At 41.8% G+C, this 18,560-nt stretch overlaps 1 protein-coding gene across 1 annotated transcript in view; it reads right to left on the reverse strand.

Moving 5' to 3' along the window:
• Window positions 1-1,179: 1,179 nt before the first annotated feature.
• Window positions 1,180-18,560, reverse strand: part of CNTN6 (contactin 6) — a 136,790-nt gene continuing 119,409 nt past the window's right edge. Inside the window, 7 exon segments of the mRNA XM_044451876.1 lie at window positions 1,180-1,224; window positions 1,226-1,317; window positions 4,311-4,479; window positions 7,871-7,983; window positions 12,386-12,572; window positions 14,670-14,785; window positions 15,175-15,409. Of these exon segments, the coding sequence (XP_044307811.1) occupies window positions 1,180-1,224; window positions 1,226-1,317; window positions 4,311-4,479; window positions 7,871-7,983; window positions 12,386-12,572; window positions 14,670-14,785; window positions 15,175-15,409 (957 nt within the window).

An 18,560-nucleotide genomic window follows, 5' to 3' on the forward strand; every position in this document is an offset into this window, starting at 1 on the left:
AGCAGTGTCCTAAAATGCGGCATGAAGTAGGGCTTGGGGAACCCTCTCCATTCAATGCCCTGCCCATCAGTTGGCAAACAAGTTGGCTCACTGGCTATCCTTCAGGATGAAGGAACAAATAAGAAACTTCATCTTCTTCAGAGATGAACTGCAACTTTCCTCCAGGACCCTACCCTGTTGATCTTTGGAGTTCTAAATTTATCGAGCCAAATATGTGTCTGTCTTACATAATATAAGTACAAATACGCTGCAGAGAATCATGTCAATATTTGAGAACTAGCCATTCATTATTGTCACAGTACAGTCCTTCAAATGGATTCTGTGGCATGTTTGGTAGCTTTGGGATGTATTTCTATAAATTTAGCTTTTCTCTAAATATAGAAGGGCTCGGCATAAACCAAATTACGGTCCTAATAAGTTTGGCAGAGAAAGTGTGCTTTGGGATTTTAATGAACATGTTACTCACATACCATAGGAAGCATTCTTTCCCAACATCAGTGCTCTGTTCACATTGAAGTTTTCTCAACATTTCATTTGCTTGAATCCAGAATGAAAAGAAGGAAATTTGATAGTGTTAGGCAAGCCCATGACCTTATCAAGTACTTAGGTCACTATTTCTTTTTGAACTTCTTCAGTAGGAAAGCTTCAAAATATTGATACACATAGCAAAAATTGTAAAGAAATATTTTTATTAAATTTGAAAATGTTATATATATTGTTTCATTACAGGTCAAAGTTGGAAATGTTAAACATCACAAACAACGGCAAGCCTTGTTATACTGGTAAGGGATTCCACTGATGTTAATATCTTGTATGTTTGTCATACATACAGATAAACTGGATTTTCAAATAGATTCTTGAAATACAAACTAGGGTTTGCATTTTATAACCACATGGTTCCATTTTGTCTCCATTTTCATAATCAAAGAGACTGTAAACTCACACATTTTTATTATTTTTATTTAATTACAGTGTGATTCTACACGTGTTTCAAGTCAAAAGATAAGCCACAGGGTGTAGTCCCAGGAAAGTGGGTGTAGGACTGGAGCCTGAATTATATTTACATTTTAAAGGGAGAGGCATATTTCACAAAAGGTTCAATTTTTAGGGATGGCAGATGTAACTGACATATCAATTGGGAATGGGGAAACTCTCCCAAATTCTATGGTTGTTTTGCTTTCAAAAGTCCAGTGGCAGCTTGTTGGTTGCGTTCAACAGCAAAACCAGGGGAAATGAAAATATAAAGCAGAATCATAATCTTAGTTGTCATCATATAAAATATGGAGTGGCAGATGTATGTCCCTCCGGAGCTTAAGCCTGTAAAAAAGAAAAAGAGAAGAGCACTCAAATTCATGTGATGAAAGCATTATTGATAAAAGGTGCTTTATTTGTTTATTTATTAAATTTATAAACAGCTTCCATGGCCCTATAGGGCTCTCTAGGCAGTATACAGTGTAAAAATAAAAACTAATCATAAAAACAAAATACATATAATAATGCACTTACAACAATGACATAGATCATAATTTTAAAATTACTCAGGTACAATAGTAATAAAACTATCATAAAAATTCCTAAAAGTAAAAAATCAATTCAATATCATTCAAACTTTAAAATATCTGGAAAATAGGAATGCCTTTCCCTGGTGCAGAAGCAATAATAATGAGGGCACCAGCCATTCTTCTCTAGGAAGGCTATTCTTTAGGTGGGGAAAGACCACTGAAAAGAACGCTCTTCTATTGACCATCTCCTTCACCACGTTGGGGGATGATGGCTCTTTAAGAAGGACCTCTGAGCTGGATCTCAGTGATTGGGTAGGTAAACATGGGAGTAGATGTTCCTTCAAATGTGATTAATATATGTCATATTTTAAACTGCATAGGTTGAAACTCACTCAGGTTGCTTTACTTTCCTTAGAAGAAGATAATCTATATGTGGCAAAGAGCGTCATAATTTAAGCATGTGATTTTTATAGTTTAGGAAGCTTAGTTCTTCAAGAATGTCCTTTTATGTATTGCACCATTGACAGAGACGGACAGGTGCATGGCTGCATTTATAGGGCACACGAGAAGCCTAATTCACAAATAGGCAGAATGTATGGAGCTGCAGCCAACTTTATTATATCCATGGAAGAAATGCCATGGGCCAAACGAGACTTTGCTATTCTCTCCTCTTCTCTGCCGTCCATGCCATAGCCTTCCGTTGTGCATGGATCCAAGTTGTTCCAACTTGAAATCTAGACTGAAACCACTGCACTTGAATTCTAATCAACTGAAGGACACCTTCTTAACAGTCTAATACAAAACTTCTGAGGGGCTCACCTGCTGAGATACTTGGAAGGAATATTAATGCCACTCCACTGTCAGAGGCGAGGTTGATTGAGACACATAATCATGTCTTCCTCAGGGTTATGCTAAGATTTTGGGACTCGTTTTCTTGAGATTTACCCTTGCTTTTTTCTATTTTTACCTTACCACTAATGAAAATAGCATTTTTCCCACTAAGCCTTTTATGATAGTTCACTTAAATTTTCTGTCCTCTGATGCTTTTGCTCTTTTATTTCCCTTCTCTGGGTACTCACCCACCTAATTTCCTTTATGGAGGGTTCCTGGAGAAGGGCCTCTGCCGCCGATCTTAGAGGATGGGAGGACAAGTATGGACGGAGGCGCTCCTTCAGGTACCCAGGTCCCAAGCTGTTTAAGGCTTTATAGGTAAGCACCAGCACCTTGAATTGGGCCCGGACTTCAATGGGGAGCCAGCGAAGCTGACAAAGGACTGGGGTTATATGAGAACAACGCCCAGTCCCCGTCAGCAACCTGGCAGCAATATTCTGCACCAATTGAAGTATCCGGACCGTCTTATCCCACTCTATGGAGGCTGCAGCAGCTTTTATCATTGCCACGCTAGTAATCATCTTTCCAGAAAGAGCCTATTAGATTTCCACTTGTGTAGCTTTTGCCCAAAGCAGGGGGATATTAGCACAGAATGGCACTCCATGAAAATCTCCACGGAGAGTTCCTATCACCACAATGGAATAAGATCCTCCTGATTTCATGTCTCTACTCTTCCTTTTTAGTTCCTGTTCTCTTTGTATCTTATGATTAATTCTGAATGTCTCCCATTTCTATCCCCTGCCTCTGTGCTATCTCTCTTGCTGCTACCTACTGCTGCATGGAATTCTTCCCCTCTGTATTGATCTCATTTCATTTTGATCGTTTCTAGCAATAGTCCTTTACTCTTCCATTACTTTTCATGCCACCTTGCCTTTTTTGCTGCATCCTTTGTTACTGTCACATTTGCTGCTCTCAAGGTTCCTGTGAGTGTAGTCACGATCGCTTGAAGACGGAACGCTTGAACAACCATCACAGTTGGTCCCCACACAGAATTTTCATCTAGCCCAGGGATCCTCAGACTTTTCCACCAGGGGGCCAGTTGAAAGGTGCCAGTGGTGCGCGCAGGCCGGAAAGGTGGTGCTGGTGGTGCGCACGGGCCGGCGGGGGCGGTGCGTGCGTGTGTGCTGAGGTGGGGGCAGGGGGCAAGGCGAGGCGAGGTGCGGGCGGGCAGAGGCGGGTGCGCGAGGCAGCAGCTCGCTCGCTTGGAGAACGTTTTCCCCCAGGGAGCAAACCACTGCCTCCCTGCGTGCGGGGTGAGGCGGGCGGTGGCAGGTGTGCGCTCACAGCAGGTCCAAATGGGCACGGCAGGCCAGATAAATGGGCATGGCGGGCCGGATCTGGCCCCCGGGCTGTAGTTTGAGGACCCACGATCAAGCCCCTACAGAATGCCTTTCAATGGACTTAGCCCACTTGCAGTTGCTTAAAAAAAAATTAAAAATTGGCACACAGTGCTGCACATGAACTGGCAAACTGTTTATTTTCCTTTCCATCTCCCCTTTCCTTTTCTCATTAACTAGGAGCCTACAGGCATGGACAGTTTCTATTTTAACCTATGCATAGCACTCAGTATATTTTAGGCACATTTAAAATAGTAAATAATGAGGATTATTATGCTGAAGACTTTGATTTCAGTGCAGCCCACTAACTAATTTCCACACAGCTTGTACAGCTGCAGGTTTTACTTACATCAGCAAGCTGCAGATGCTCACACAGCCCCTAAACATTCTGTTGCAGTTCCCCCCGCCCCCATGTTAATTGCTTTTTGTTTCCCAACCAGGCACGTATGAGACTGTTCCCAGCTTTACCTGGCACTATAATACTAAGTAAGAGTCAAAGGTCTTCCAGCTTTAGTTCCTCCCAATAGTCCAGGGACCAAAGCAACAGCATTTTCAGAGGTGGGGAGAAGAAGTAACTCACTTGACATGGTTGGAATCCTAATTTCCTCGCTGCTGCTTCCTTCCCCACCATCGCTCACCGTCCTTATTTCTATGAGATAATCTTCTTCGAAAGGTACCAGCAGCTCAGCGGATGTATTGTTTGTCTCCAGTATATGCGTAGTGCTTTGTCGATTTTGCCTATACAAAATCTAAATATCAGAGGAGAGAAGGGCATAGCTGGTTATGTTATTGTGGGCTGCTTTTGTAAGCTCTCTCCACATGGTGGGCTGTGTGTGCAGATCTCACAAAGTCACTCCACAGCATATTTTCAGGCACTCTATGGATGCATTTAGGAAAAAATGGACCGCTCCGATTGGTTATAAGCTTTCTCTATGGAGACTCACCCTGTGTAATCAGAGAGTGAAGGGACATGTTCATAATGCCTGTCTGTCATTCATGCAGTGACATTTCTAGCTTCCATCAACCTTATAATCTGTCTACAGGATAACAATGCAGTAATAGGCAGCATTTGGGCCATTATGTGTACATGTACAAAATTAAGGCCTGCTGGTTTCTGATAGCCAGTATCATAACTGCTCAGCTTTGAATCCTGTAATACAGTGGATTATATCTGCAGCAGAGTGACTCAACCTTTACAGGTTGCTGTACTGAAGAGGGCACCCTATACAGAAAATCACACAGATTTCAGAGTACGAGTCAAGTCTATGGAGCACCAGTCATGCCATGCAACGTTTCTCCTGCGTGTATTTAAACATCACAAGAATACAAAGAAATTAAGTGACCAAGTGTGAACTTGGTGTTGGAAAGCCAATATTACTTCATCAGAGAACTAGCATATAGAAATAGTCTAAGAACTGTGTGTTTCCAGAAAAAAAGTATAGAATTTATGACTAAATGATGTACCAAGTTAGCTTAATACGTGTTAGCTATAACTGTAATTTTTGGCAGTGTAAAAAAGACCCTGCGATGTTTCCAAATGCGGAGGAATGTCCAACACTTACCTATAGGACAGCAATAAGATGACAAATTAACTTTATTGCATATCAGAGGCTGCAGTTGAACCCACTTATTTATTTTGGCTTATTCGAAGGACATCTCAACAAAAATCGAAGAAATATGTGGTAACAGAAGCTTGGATACTATTTGCTAAATACAGGAGATCTGGTATTACACCAGGTCTGAAAGAACAGAAGCAATTGTTCATTGTGCCACAAGGGTCAAGCCAATCTCTTTATAGGTACATGGCACACTTTATGTCCCCCGTTCCTCTGTGTGAGGCAGAGCAGCAATCTGATCACCCAGTTGCTTGCCATGTGGAATTAGTAGCCATCTGTAGGTCTGCACAGGAGCATTTCATTTCTTTTTCCTAAACTCAATATAGGCAAAGGTGTGTTTCTTTAGGGGAAAGCAAGTCTTCTCCATGGCATGGAAACACCAAGCAAGCACAGTTGGGTCAAGGGGGAAATGAAGGACATTGTTGAGCATCAAAGCCAGTCTCCCATTCCCTACTTCTCACCTTAAACAACAGTAACACTCACTGAGAAGGAGAGACAAGAAGGAGCTTATTGAGTTCAAGTTATACCGGTTAGTTAGCAAAGTTGTGCCCGTAGTTTTAATCCATGAATTGTGCCTAATGTCTTTATTCCAGATGTACGGTCAACAAGAAAATATGACCTAAGACAGACATTTTATGTATTTTAAATAACCTGAATATATGGCTTATACCTCTGATTAATATTCTTCCTAGATGTAAGATCCTTTATATTTTTGCCAAAAGCAAACAAAACAAAACACACATTTTGAAATATAAAGAACACAAGAAGCGACTCTTATTACTGAGACTATTAGCAGAACTATTCCATACCATGTAGTGAGCTCTGAAACAGACCTGATACTGCAGAATCATATCTAGACCAGGTAGTGAACAGTGTGAATTTATCTACTGTTGGAAGAGAAGAGAAGAGAGGGGTGTGGTCTTTCCTGGTTTTCTGTATACAAGGAGCTTTGCTGACTGATCCTTTTCCAAAAGTGCTTCTTTGATCCAGTTTCCAAGACTGTAGTAAAGCATTCACTTCCCATTGTGTTAGCACTCATTCATGTCTGCACAACTGGATTGGTGTTTTGTTTGTGTTTACTATGGAGAGCAGCACTCTGGGGAAGAGGTAGAGACTACTCACAAGTTTTTATCAGTGATAAATAGACTTTTAACTAATGTAAGCAGCAACCAAGCATTGTATGGTGTGTTTCCACATGAGGCATTTATTGCGCTTTTTTTAAAGTTAAAAAAATCTTGCATTTTCTGAAATAGCTCCATGACTTGCTACTGAAGCCAAGTATAGTTTTGCAATTCTGCTCTATCCCCAGAATGCCACCTTTTGTTATGTAATTGAATATATCAGAACATATCAAAGGGCAGAGAGGAACCCCCTCCCTCCTGGGGGAATCTCGTGAACCTTCCACAAAGAAAACAGACAAAAAAGTCTTGGTAATATACTTCATGTAGAGAAGGCCTGAGAAAGAAATCCTTTGGTCCCTGGGTACTCATCTCATGGACCATAAGATGGTTCTGACAGTGTTCTGCTGGCACGATAGTGGGAGTCAGAAATCCCTCCATCACCCCCTTGTAGCTGATATGGAAAAACCATATCTGAGTTGCTCCTGAGACGTTGGAAAATCAACCTTAGAGTGGAGGAAAAGGAAGCATTCCTCTGTGGGGTGGGAAGGAGGAGACCAGAGAGGTCCAAATCCAATTTAATCCAAGATTCCTCAGTGTCTTCCCTTCCATCTAAAGTGCTCCTGCTAGGTGGGCTGGCAAGTCTGTGTAGCTACACCTGACTGGAGGTCAAGAAGGCAAAGGTTGCTTCTGCTGTTTCTGCTGTCCTGCCAGCTTTTGCCTTATGGTCATAGAGATCTCTGAAGCTTTTTAGCATTAAGAGCAGGGGGTTGCCCCTTAAGTGGTGTATGGCCAGGGTGTGCAAAAGAGCTGTAGGCTCACAGCATTTGGCATCTGACTGTAGATGACAGACCCGGATTCTAGTCAAAACAAGGAAAGTAGATTGTAGAAAACTGGTTTACCCTCCTCTGTTGTATGGTGCATAGCAGGGAGGGGGGGCATGTGGTCCTCTGCAAATCCCCCCACCCCTCAGCACTAGGCTAGGTAAGGTAGGACTGTTGGGATGGCAGTCCACCAGATTTGGAGGGCCACTTGTTGCCCATATGGGATACTAAGGAACAACCTATTCATTCCCAAGGAGAACAGCATTCACTCAAATCCTTTGTGTTCCAAGTGTCTCTACCACCTTTGAGATTTCTGGCACTGGTTACTTGCTTAAGAACCACTGACAATTTGTACTTGTTTTCACCACTTTAGACATGGACAAAATAGCTATTTAGATTCACTGGGATCTCAAGATAGACTGCTTTTATTACCTAACTGCACATAACACATTTTATATGTCCCAATCATCATTGCATTCTAAATACATAGGAGGAATGAAATATTATGACATGGATTAATTTAAAAATTTAACAGCACCAGTCATGACATTTGCAAGGACTCTCTATGGTCAACCAACTTACTTTGTAGCCCAGTACCTGAGACTCATTCTCCATTGTTTTCACATGCTCCCAGTTCAAGCATATCTTTGAATTGGTCAATTTCCAGGCAATGTTTGCTGGGCGCTGGCTTGGTGCTTTAATGAAAGATAAGCACAATATTACTTTCTAGATTGGAACGGCATGAACAGTTGACATGTTAGTAGCAATATTTGTCTGATTCAAATGTGGCCCTTGCTTTAAGGCTCTTATTATAATTGCCTTTCCATGTGAGGTGAATTTTATTCATAAGCAGGGGAAAAAATCAGTGATCTGAAAACTGCATTAAGAAATATAAACAGATTTCATTATTAGACATTGTATGCATAGAGACTGCAACTGGAATTGCTTCATGCTTTACCACCTGGATGCTGGGGAGGAGCTTCATTAAAAGTGACATACTTGTTCACATATCCTTTGGCCTTGAGTACCTAGCAGGTCAGGGGCCACTGCTGGTGTTGAACACTTCTGCTTGCATTCTGCGGTCAAAGAGTAGCTCTGGGTGGCCCCAGAGAGGACTGAAAGAAGGTGCTGCAGTGGGCAGGGAGGGTGAGGCCATAAGAAATCGTGCGCCCTGTTCAGCAACGGCCTACACTTGGCAGCAAGACCGCACTGGCCCAGGAGCCAGCAGAGATCAGCCTGGCGATCCAAGGCTTTTGTATAGCAAGGACACAACACACAGGACTGCATAGATGTGAAACCTATTTCTCAGCTTTTCTTTTATGTAAAAGCATAGAGAAAAATTTGGAAGATAGCAATTAAGGAGAAGATGAAAAACCATGAAAACTGTTCCTTTTTGTCCATATAAAGACTGACCACAAGTTCACAGCTGGAAAAAAAATACAAAAACAAGTTATAGCCAGATTTGGTTTTATTGTCTCCAAAATTATGTAGTACATAACTCCACACACCAGTCTTTGGTAAGTGGAAAGATAGAACTGACTGACAGGATTCCTTAGTTGTGCCTTCTGGATCTTAAAATAAACACCGCCTGGCATAAGGTGACCACTTATGTTGTTAAAACCGGACAAAGAGGATACAGAAAGGGTTAAAAATGCCTTTACTCATTGGTAAGTACAGGTGCAAATTTAGAAATAACTACTGCAATATGAACAGAAATAAAATACATCTGATAGCAGTGGGGAAGGACAGGGAGCAGGTGACCTCTGTGCCTTGCTACATCGGCTCTTGGGCACACTTCAGGGCCCTCTCTCTCCCTTCTTGGGGTTCTTTCTCCTTAAACCAGACTTGGACTGGTGAATCTTCAAATAGAAATGCTTCCAAATAGTGGACTGTCTTCTCTATTGTTATAATATAGGCCAATGATATAATAGTCCCTAATTATATTGTAAGATGATCGGTTTAAAAATTCTTCTCAAGGAGAGGAGCTGGGGCACAGCATTGCCCTGCACTCTCAACATCATAAGCTCAGCTCTCCCAACCTGCAGTCTACACATTGGCTCATCTGTATGACTGAGGATGCTGATTCCATGGAGATCTTGATTGCAAGGAGGAACAGCTGGATATGGGCAGGTATCCTGTGAAAAATTACTGTGCAAAGACCTGCTCATATTTTAAAATGTGGCACCATCTCTGCGAGGTTATAATGCATCTGAGTGGAGGCCTAGTTGTGCTGCTCACACAGAGCGTTGAGTATTCACAGTTTCCTTGGTTACAGTGACTAAAGTAAGGAGGCTTTAGGCCATATAATACGTTTAAGAGAAGAAGTCACCTTTGTTCTCATTGCTCAGATGGGTCAACAAGGATGATCGGTAGCTGGGAGTTCCCTGAGGAACATTATTGGCCCCATCATTCACTCCCTCTCATGTGCACTGTGTAGAAGAGTGTTTATAAGGACTCTGCATGCATTAAAAATAAATAACCACAAAACACCCTTTACCTGTGCATTAGTGGCCACCTCTCCATACGTAACCTAAAAAGGAGAAAGAGTTAAACGAAAAAGGGCAAGGTGATGTTCCAATTATTTAAAGTATATTTATTGGGGGCTCACTTTCTCTCATAAGCCCAAGAGGATTTTCACTGAACATGTCGAATAGTAGGCCTGAACATGTTGAATAGTGGTATAAAGGCAGAGAACAATAGGGTTGCTTTCTCAGAGGATTGTAAATACCATTCCAGCTGTCATGCATTTCCAGTGATGCTCACTCAAACAGGAAAACTAAGGGTAGGAATATCTCCATTATAAAACTTTCTGGATTTTGGGTTGTATTCAATGGGTTCTATCCAATGTTAGTCTAACTCAAGTCCCATTCATTTAATTGGGTCTACCATGGAATACTATCGGATGCAACCATTTTCTACTGTATTTCTTAGCTTACCTCAGTTTAGATTCTTCAGAATATATCACAGTTCAAATGCTGTGTGATTCATCTTGGCTGAAAGTATATTTTGTCTTTCTATAATATGATGAAACTATAGATTGTACCATATCTCTGTGTGATGCTAGTGCAAACAACTGAAAATAGATATATGACCGTTAAACCCCTCAGAAACAATCCAGCATCCAGGCACAGAAACGCCTGTCGGAATGAATGAATTAATGTAAGCACAACTAACTCTTTGATAGACTCTGGATTTTCTATAGTCCTGCTATAATGAAACAGCAACACTCATTGAGCCAATTTTCTTTTTCCTACTGCTTTTAGCAATAGAAAAGAAGAGTACATCCAAACAGCTGAAGCAAACAAAAGTACAGCTCTGAGTCCATTGCCTTTTCTTGCTGTTCTTAGTTGCTGAAATTTCTAACATTTACAAGTGCCTCATTTAACTGAAAGTTAGTAGAAATTCCAGCTGTAAATGTGATCAAGCCTTCAAAATGGCAAAAGGAGTATTTCCCAAATGTGTGTTGTATTTGCATGTTCAATAACAATCTCCATCCTCAGAATCATTTCAGTCTCCATCCCCAGATTAATTTCAAATCCATCACATGAAGTAGAATAGATTCTATAGTCATTTTTGTCTGAGTGTTGGATCGCGCTCTTTATATACAGCAAAAGGTGTATTCATTCTCCTTTGGAATTCAGCTCATTATCCATTATTTTAGAATTATGTCATGTTGGATGATGCTTTCCACATATGAGTTTAGAAACATGATGTTGTACAGAGACAGTATGCAATCATATTTGTGCCTGTATCTTCCAACGGTACTGCTTAGGAGGACTATAAAACATTTCTAGGACTCTTCCCTAGAAGTGACATGCAGTGACATTTCAGGATTTCATATGGAGCTGGAATTCATTGGGAGCTTTTGCATGCAAAGTCTGTGCTCTACCACTGCGCAAACAGCTTTGAGCAGTTTCTCATGAACCTCGGATCTCATTTGCGGCTCTTTTACAATATTCCCTGCCTCACAACCCTTGAAGCAAGCTATTGCTAAATAAACTCCATCTGACCTGCGACATCATGGTCATTCAAGTTTTTTTGTCATGGCACAGAGTGCTGTGAGTTGCTTCATGTTTTTCCCTCATTCCCTCTGTTGTAGCAAACCCAACCCAACCCAGAATCTGGAATACAGGGCTCAGCTGTGAGGCTGCTCCTAGTCCAGAGGGCATTTGCCATAGTTCCCAAAAAGCAGCTGCATCCTGGCAACACATTATCCCATGGTCAGGACACTCCAAAGGCTTTGATCTGCTTTGCTTGATTGCATGCATTTCCACAAGGAAAGCGCAGCACAGTGACAGCACAAAAGAGTTCTTGTTTGCTCTTTTAATCCACATGGATTTCTTTAAACTTTTATTTGTTGGCTGATTTAATCCGTGCTTGGATGGGTGTTTGTTGAGGGGTGACAGAAATTTTCATTCAATGACATTGACTAGAAAACACCCATTTTCTATGTAGTACACATGCATTGCATACAAGAGAGGCAGCCATTTTGTTTGTTATCGTTAGGTCAGAATCTATATTATGGCTTGTTTTTGAAATTAAGGTACAGATAGGATAGTCACATCATTTTTAATGCTCTTAAACTAGAAAAACTGTGATGTATTTGCTAAGGGTGGGTATGTCAATGTTTAGTTGTCTAAGTTTCTCATTGTTCTTTCCCATTTCTGCATCAGCTTGCCTTATTTTTAACTCTGCATAGAACTCTGTGTGAAGTTTTATACAAATACCTCCAGTTTTGCTTGTACTTTGGTCTATAACATACTTTTTTTACAAGCATAGTTTCCACTTACATCATGGGTTCTTTTTAATGATTCACTTTCCCTGATACATATTTCATTCCCTCTGGCACTTAATATAGGCATTTTTACACACTTTTTGTTCAAAGAACTCCAAAGCAAAATCAAAAGTGTGTGTATACTAGAATTAGTGTGAATACTAAAGAACAACTGCATTCCAGCTTGCATATTGGTTCAGAACTTGCAAATGTAGTAAGCGTACATCTATGCACAAACTGAATGAAATCATTCCCAGCCCTTAGCTGTTTTAACTTGCTGCAGATCAGGTGCGCTTGTGTTTTTGGTTATTTCAGATACTTACGTGATTTTTTTGTAGTGACATTTACAGGGACACTTGATGGTCCAGCCCCAGCTGTGTTGTAAGCCCTCACTGTTGCAAAATACATTGTATTGGCTTTGAGGCTGGTAATGTTTTTTGCTGTAATATTGCCATTAACTCTGATTTTGCCACTTGTGGAATCCTTTGAATCATCCATCCAATATAAGATCTAAAGTTGAAGAACAAAGGTGGTTTGTTGCTTTTTCCCCCAATTACAACCTTGTTTGGAAAAAGACAAGTCAACAAATAATCTTTCAAGAGGGACAGCTGGTTTGTTATAAAGTGATCAGGATATAAAAGCAGGCATAAAAATTTATGGCTTTTAAAATTCTGAATGTAAACTAGGAAACACACGCACAATCATTAGGAATCCACCTCCCCCCCCCCCACCCACACACATGTCCAAAGGGGAAACCTTGATAAACTGAATAATGCTTAAAGCCTAAATATCTATATTTCAAGCATGAAGGGGAACAAATGAAAGCTGATTTTACAGACATTTTAATTATTATTTCTGTTCATGTATTTATAAGTCAGTTCATACTTTACTTTAATATATATTTTATCTTCAAATAGTAAACTCATTTTCTGACTATGGATCCTTATGTCCATCAAATGTAGCCAAAACACTCTATGGGGAATCCCAAGATTTGTAGGAGTACAAAATAAAAATTCAGGAAAAAACTGAATGATTTCCAGGTTAACTGGCTGACAGTTGGAACAGGTAATCATGAGAAACAAGGTAAGAGAAAAAATGATATGCAGAGCACAATTGCTGGCTAGAATCCTGAGTAGGACCATTCCACATTGCAATATTTTGTTAGTCCCAAGTTTCGAGGTGAATGACTTAAGTAGCCAAAACCAACACTATCAGTCCTGAAGAGGGAGATGTCAACTATTTTGGACACCCACCATCCAAAAAACAGGCCAGTGGGTACAAATGTTCAGTGGCAGATTGAAAAAGGAACACTGGTTAGGAGGAAATGGAATTGACTATTTGTGGTGTGAAGAGGAGCGTCCATATTTGACAGTTCTTCAGCTGGAGATAGCTGGGAAGGCTACATGTCAACCACGCCATTCACCTGCTTTCAGGTAGAAAAACTTTGGATCCCAAATTCCACTCTTGGTGTAGCATGTAAGAGATGTGTTTGGACAAGTTCACTAGCTAGAACAACTTTTCCTGCCTGATTTTACTGCAGCAATTCTGTATTCAGTGTGTTCTGCCAATAAAATGAATTGCTTGTTAAAATAAGAACTGGTCCAAGGGATTTTGAATACCAGAATCTTACCCATAGCTGTGAGTGAGCCTCTTAGCCAGGCTACTGGACAGTCCTGCTTTATATTCTCTAGGCTATGGCTGCCAGCTAAAAAGTAACTGTTGGGTTACTTTACTGCAGGTGGGATACTTGGATGTCCAATAAAGATGGACTTTTCCAATCATCCCCTGGAGAGCAAGAACTCCAGGGTACGTCAAAAATGTTCTGATGGGCATTTGTTGTATTTTGTAAATTTGTTTTTTATTGTGTGGGTGTATTGTTGCTGTATGCCAGTTTGAGTCTCTTGCGGGGCAAAAAGCAGGATATAATTTTAATTAATAAATAAAAATGGTTGAAGGAAAGGAAAGAGGCTCATGGAGGGGCTCATGGAGTAATGAGCTAAAAAGACGTGAGACTGAAGAGAAGCAGTCAAGGCAAAAATGGAGCTCGATTGTTGGCGGTATGTACTTAAGAACATAAAAAGAGCCATGTTGGATCAGTCCAAAAGTCTGTGTGGTCCAGCACTCTGTTCATGCTGCGGCCAAGAAGCTGCACTCTGGAAACCCACATTCATGACCACAGTACTCTCCAGCTCAAGTCCCTAACAACTGATGGTCTTAGGCCTATTGCTTCTGCTCCTGGAGGTAGGACGCAGCCATCAGGATGACTGGCCATGGAGACCTTTCTGCTCCATGAATTAGTCCCTTCAGAACCATCCATATGGTGGATAAACTTCCTTTTATCTGTCACGACTCAGCTTCCTTCTCAGCTTCCCAGGTTCTAGTATTATGGGAAAGGGAGGAAATCTTGTTTTCTCTACTTTCTCCAGTGCATGCATAAATGAATAGCTCAGAAAGATGAACAAATGAGAAAGTGAACAGATAAGAAAACTTCAGAATCTGGAGTAATATAGGGACTGGGTAAAAAAAGAGAGCAGAAGGGAAAGGGTAAGAAAAATAAGTATTCTGAATGAGCCAGCCACATTTGGTGGCAAGTGTGCAGTGCGCTACCTCATAGCCAAGGACCCTTCCAGTATGTCGGTTCCAGGCAACGGGGTTCCAAGATATTTCCATTTCAGAGGCTGAAAAACTTTGTGCAGAAGTTCCTGTTGGTGCTATCTGTGGCCCTAGAAGAAAAAGGGCATTGAATTTCTTGTAAACATATACTTTAGTAAACCACACTTCAATCCAGCATTGATGTCACAAAAAAGAAGATATAAGATGACAGAGATAAGTGGTATAGAAATCTGTTAAATAAAGGGATAAATATAAATTATGATATGGCCTACATCTTAGTCGGAAGACACCTGGGAGCAGTGATGGCATGCTTAGGATGTAGCCTATGAGACAGAATGCCAGCAACTCACATGCTAGCATGGCACACAAACTGATCAGTGGCTGTCTTTTGAACTGGGTGACTGAATGGGGTGTCGGACAATACAGTTTAGATCTCAGCTGCTGATTTAAGAAGGCACTAGGACATTATTGACTGTAAGAAAGAGAAAGCTATATTTACCATCTTCTCCGGAGTAGACAATATATACTGGGCTCAGCGTGCCTAGGCCTTCATGGTTGAAGACACCTACTTTCACTTCAAAAGGGCATAATGGTGTGATGCTTTCATTTCTGTATACGTATTTGGATGCCTCCACTGAAGCAACCACAGCTTTTGTCCAGCTAGTTGAGCCAAGGGGCCGGAACATAATGATGTATCCAAAACCTTCTCCATTTTGTAGTTCCTCAGGAACTGACTGCAAGAAGCATAATAATCAATCAACAACCACTTGCAAACACTGTATATACTATTCTAATTGAATCTTCATTCCATCAGTATATTTTAGCTGCATTGATTTGCTGCACTGTGCTTCCAAGAAGATAATGTTTGCTTCATCAGTCAATGCAATATCGAAAATAACAATAAAAAATAAATCTATTGAGACAATCAATTTAGAAACAAAAGACCTAATCAGCAGCATTAAAGGCATGCACAACATTTTAAAAGTTAGAAGCATTTTATTACCCTCCGCCACCCTCCCCCACCACAACGACAGACAAAAAAAACCAAGTATACTTTAAAGAGTTGAACTGCTAACACTTGAACAATTGCAATGGATAGCAAGCAGTTGTTGGTGTATAAGTACATATGAAGTATGTGAATTATGCTACACTGGATTTCCTGCCATTTCTGTTTTACATAAACGTCACAGAGGATGTGATTGGAAGGAAGTAATAATAGTGATGTGCATGTTAGTCCTTGTAGTGTTGGGATGAACCCTAGCAGAATTCATCTCTTTGGTATTTGTGAACTTCCTCTCATGCTTGTCCTGGCCTTGCAAAGTAAGCCGAGCTGAGAGAAAGTCGGCAAACAGTTGTGGAACCACATCTGGCAACCTTCGTCCAGCACAAAGGCTGTTGCAGGTAGTGCTGAAGAGGGGTGCTGCTTGTGTCGTGAGTGGGGCTGGATTCTTGGCAAGTGTCTCGTGGATGCTGGGTGTGCTTGCCAGGAACTTGGACGCAGGGCTGCTGCAAACCAGACCAGAGTTGGGGAAGCCAAGCCCAGGGAATCTGATGGCTTCTCACTCCCAAACAGACTGCTCACACGTTCCTAAGCAACCTTGTTCTTTTGCCATGTTCACAGAGTTATAGTGGGGCCACATTCAGGCTCAAGGAACTGGAATGCAGGATGGAGCTTGAAAAGGGAGGCTTCCCTCACCCTTGCTTCCAAGAAGCCCAGGAAGAGTTGCTTCCCACCCCATGTTACAGCTGGTCAGCTAGGCTGGCTTTGTGGTACAAAAGGAGCAGCACAGAAGTCATTAACAAAAGACTCCAAGCAAGTTATAATACCAGCTGTTACGGAAATACGGCCTAATACAGAGAAGCTGGTTCCAAAATGAATCCTTCTCTTGTTCCCAGCCAAAAGTTGCTAGCTCCATCCTCAGGTTGGTTCCTACTGTTTGAGGGACAGACAGTGGAGAAGTCAGATGCTACTCAGTCAGCTCTTTTCATCCGATTCTGCATTATGGGACTGATTATGTTATATCTGCCTCATCTAACTCTGTTGTTCAATGGTCTGGTTCTTGCCAGCATCTTGGCTTATCACCAGCTCTGCTGGTCTTGGAATTTCTGCTAAGGTTTCTGATTCTTCCTCTTCTTCCACTTCTGATTTAGATTTGAGGTAACCACTGAGTATTTTGGGAGAAGAGCCTAGTACCTTCCTTATCTGGACTCCTATACTGCCCCTTCCCTTCAGCTGCCATTTATCCATCATGGAAACAGCAAATCAGGTTGGGGATGCACATTTTTCCCGGGCTCCCAAGACTGTTCCTGAGGAACACACCATTCTCAATCGACTGAATAATGGGAATGACCATGAAATAAATGAGAATATAGGAAGTCTGCAACCACAGACTTCTCCTTCCATTTCAGCAGAAGGTTTCTTAGGGCCCAAGCTAGCAGAACCTATCAACCTTTCGGTTTGAAGTTTTCTGGCAGCTTGGTAGTAGGTTCACAATGCAGGAACACTCTCATGAAATGTCCCTTCTCCCCAACAAGTGTAACATGATCCTGCAATATGATGGCATTGGCCCACTGGTTTCTGGGCATGGGAGGATGGGGAAGGGTTTGGGTCACCAGCCAGAAAGGAGTAGGACAGGATCCTTGTTGGCTTGCTGCCTTCTCTTGAGCCAGTGGTCTATCCTCAGGCACAACTGAATCAGAATGTCTAGAGTCTGAGGCTGTTGTATCTGTCCCAGTTTCTCCAAAAGCTCATCATTCAAATACCCAAATACTGTACCACTTAGGCAGTATCATTCCTCAGTAAATCCTACATCAAAAACTGGAAATGGGACACTGGCACAGTGCCCCAGCCTTGTTGAAAATGATGATTCTCTCTAGCAGCTGTCTAGGTCCCTTCGTTTGTCACTAAAATGCTGATATTGCACCAATTAATCTTCGGTAGTTGGCCATCAGTGGATCGTTGGCAACCACACAGGCAGTCGATCATTTTCCTGAAAGCCCAACTTCAAACTGATTATGAAACCAACCCTTATTTCCTCATTAGGAACAGCCCACATGTACGGTGCAACTGGGACTCTAGAAGTTGAAAACATTCTTTGTCACTTCTGAACTTTTCTGGAAGTCCCATATTTTCTGTGGGGCTCTGGGATAGGTGCTGCAGGAAGGGCTGAGCAGAAGGAATCACAGGGCCTGCTGCATTGTGATGGCTGCATATTTGACCTGAAGCATCTGATTTTCTTCGGTGAACCTCCAAAAAGTGAAAAGGGGGCTTGGAACCATGCTGTCGAAGGCCACTCTCCCCACACCCCCATCCCCAAGCAGATCAGGCAAGAGGCTTCTAACTGCAGTCCATATCATGGTAAAAGTAATGGCCTTGGTCACGTGAGGGATTACCCCTGCTGGGAAAAAGACAGGGAGAACACACTCTGTTGGTTTTCCTGGACCTCCCAGTGGCTTTTGACACCATTGACCATGTCATCCTTCTGAAGAGATTGGCCAGGTTGGGAGTTCGTGGCACCACCTTACAATGAATCTGCTCCTCCCTGGCTGACAGTCCCCAGATGGTGGAGCTGGTGATTGCTGCTCTGCACCATGGTACTTGTGTCATGAAGTTCTCCAGGGCGCCATTCTGTCCCCCATGCTTTTTAACATTTACATGAAACTGCTGGGAAAGGCCATCTGGAGGCTTGGGCTGAAGTATCACCAATGTGCAGGTGACATTCAGGTCTACCTCTCATTTTCATCCAATCCAGGCAAGACAGTGACTGTTCTGGACTGGTGCCTGGGCTCAGTAATGCACTGGATGAGGGCTAATAAGCTGGAGCTCAATCCAGACAAGATGGAGGTGCTGTTGGTGGTCAGTCTGCTCAAATGGACAATTTTCAA

Source organism: Varanus komodoensis, unplaced genomic scaffold (genome assembly GCF_004798865.1).
Source record: "Varanus komodoensis strain SLA01 unplaced genomic scaffold, ASM479886v1 scaffold6_4, whole genome shotgun sequence".
Taxonomy (NCBI): Eukaryota; Metazoa; Chordata; class Lepidosauria; order Squamata; family Varanidae; genus Varanus; species Varanus komodoensis.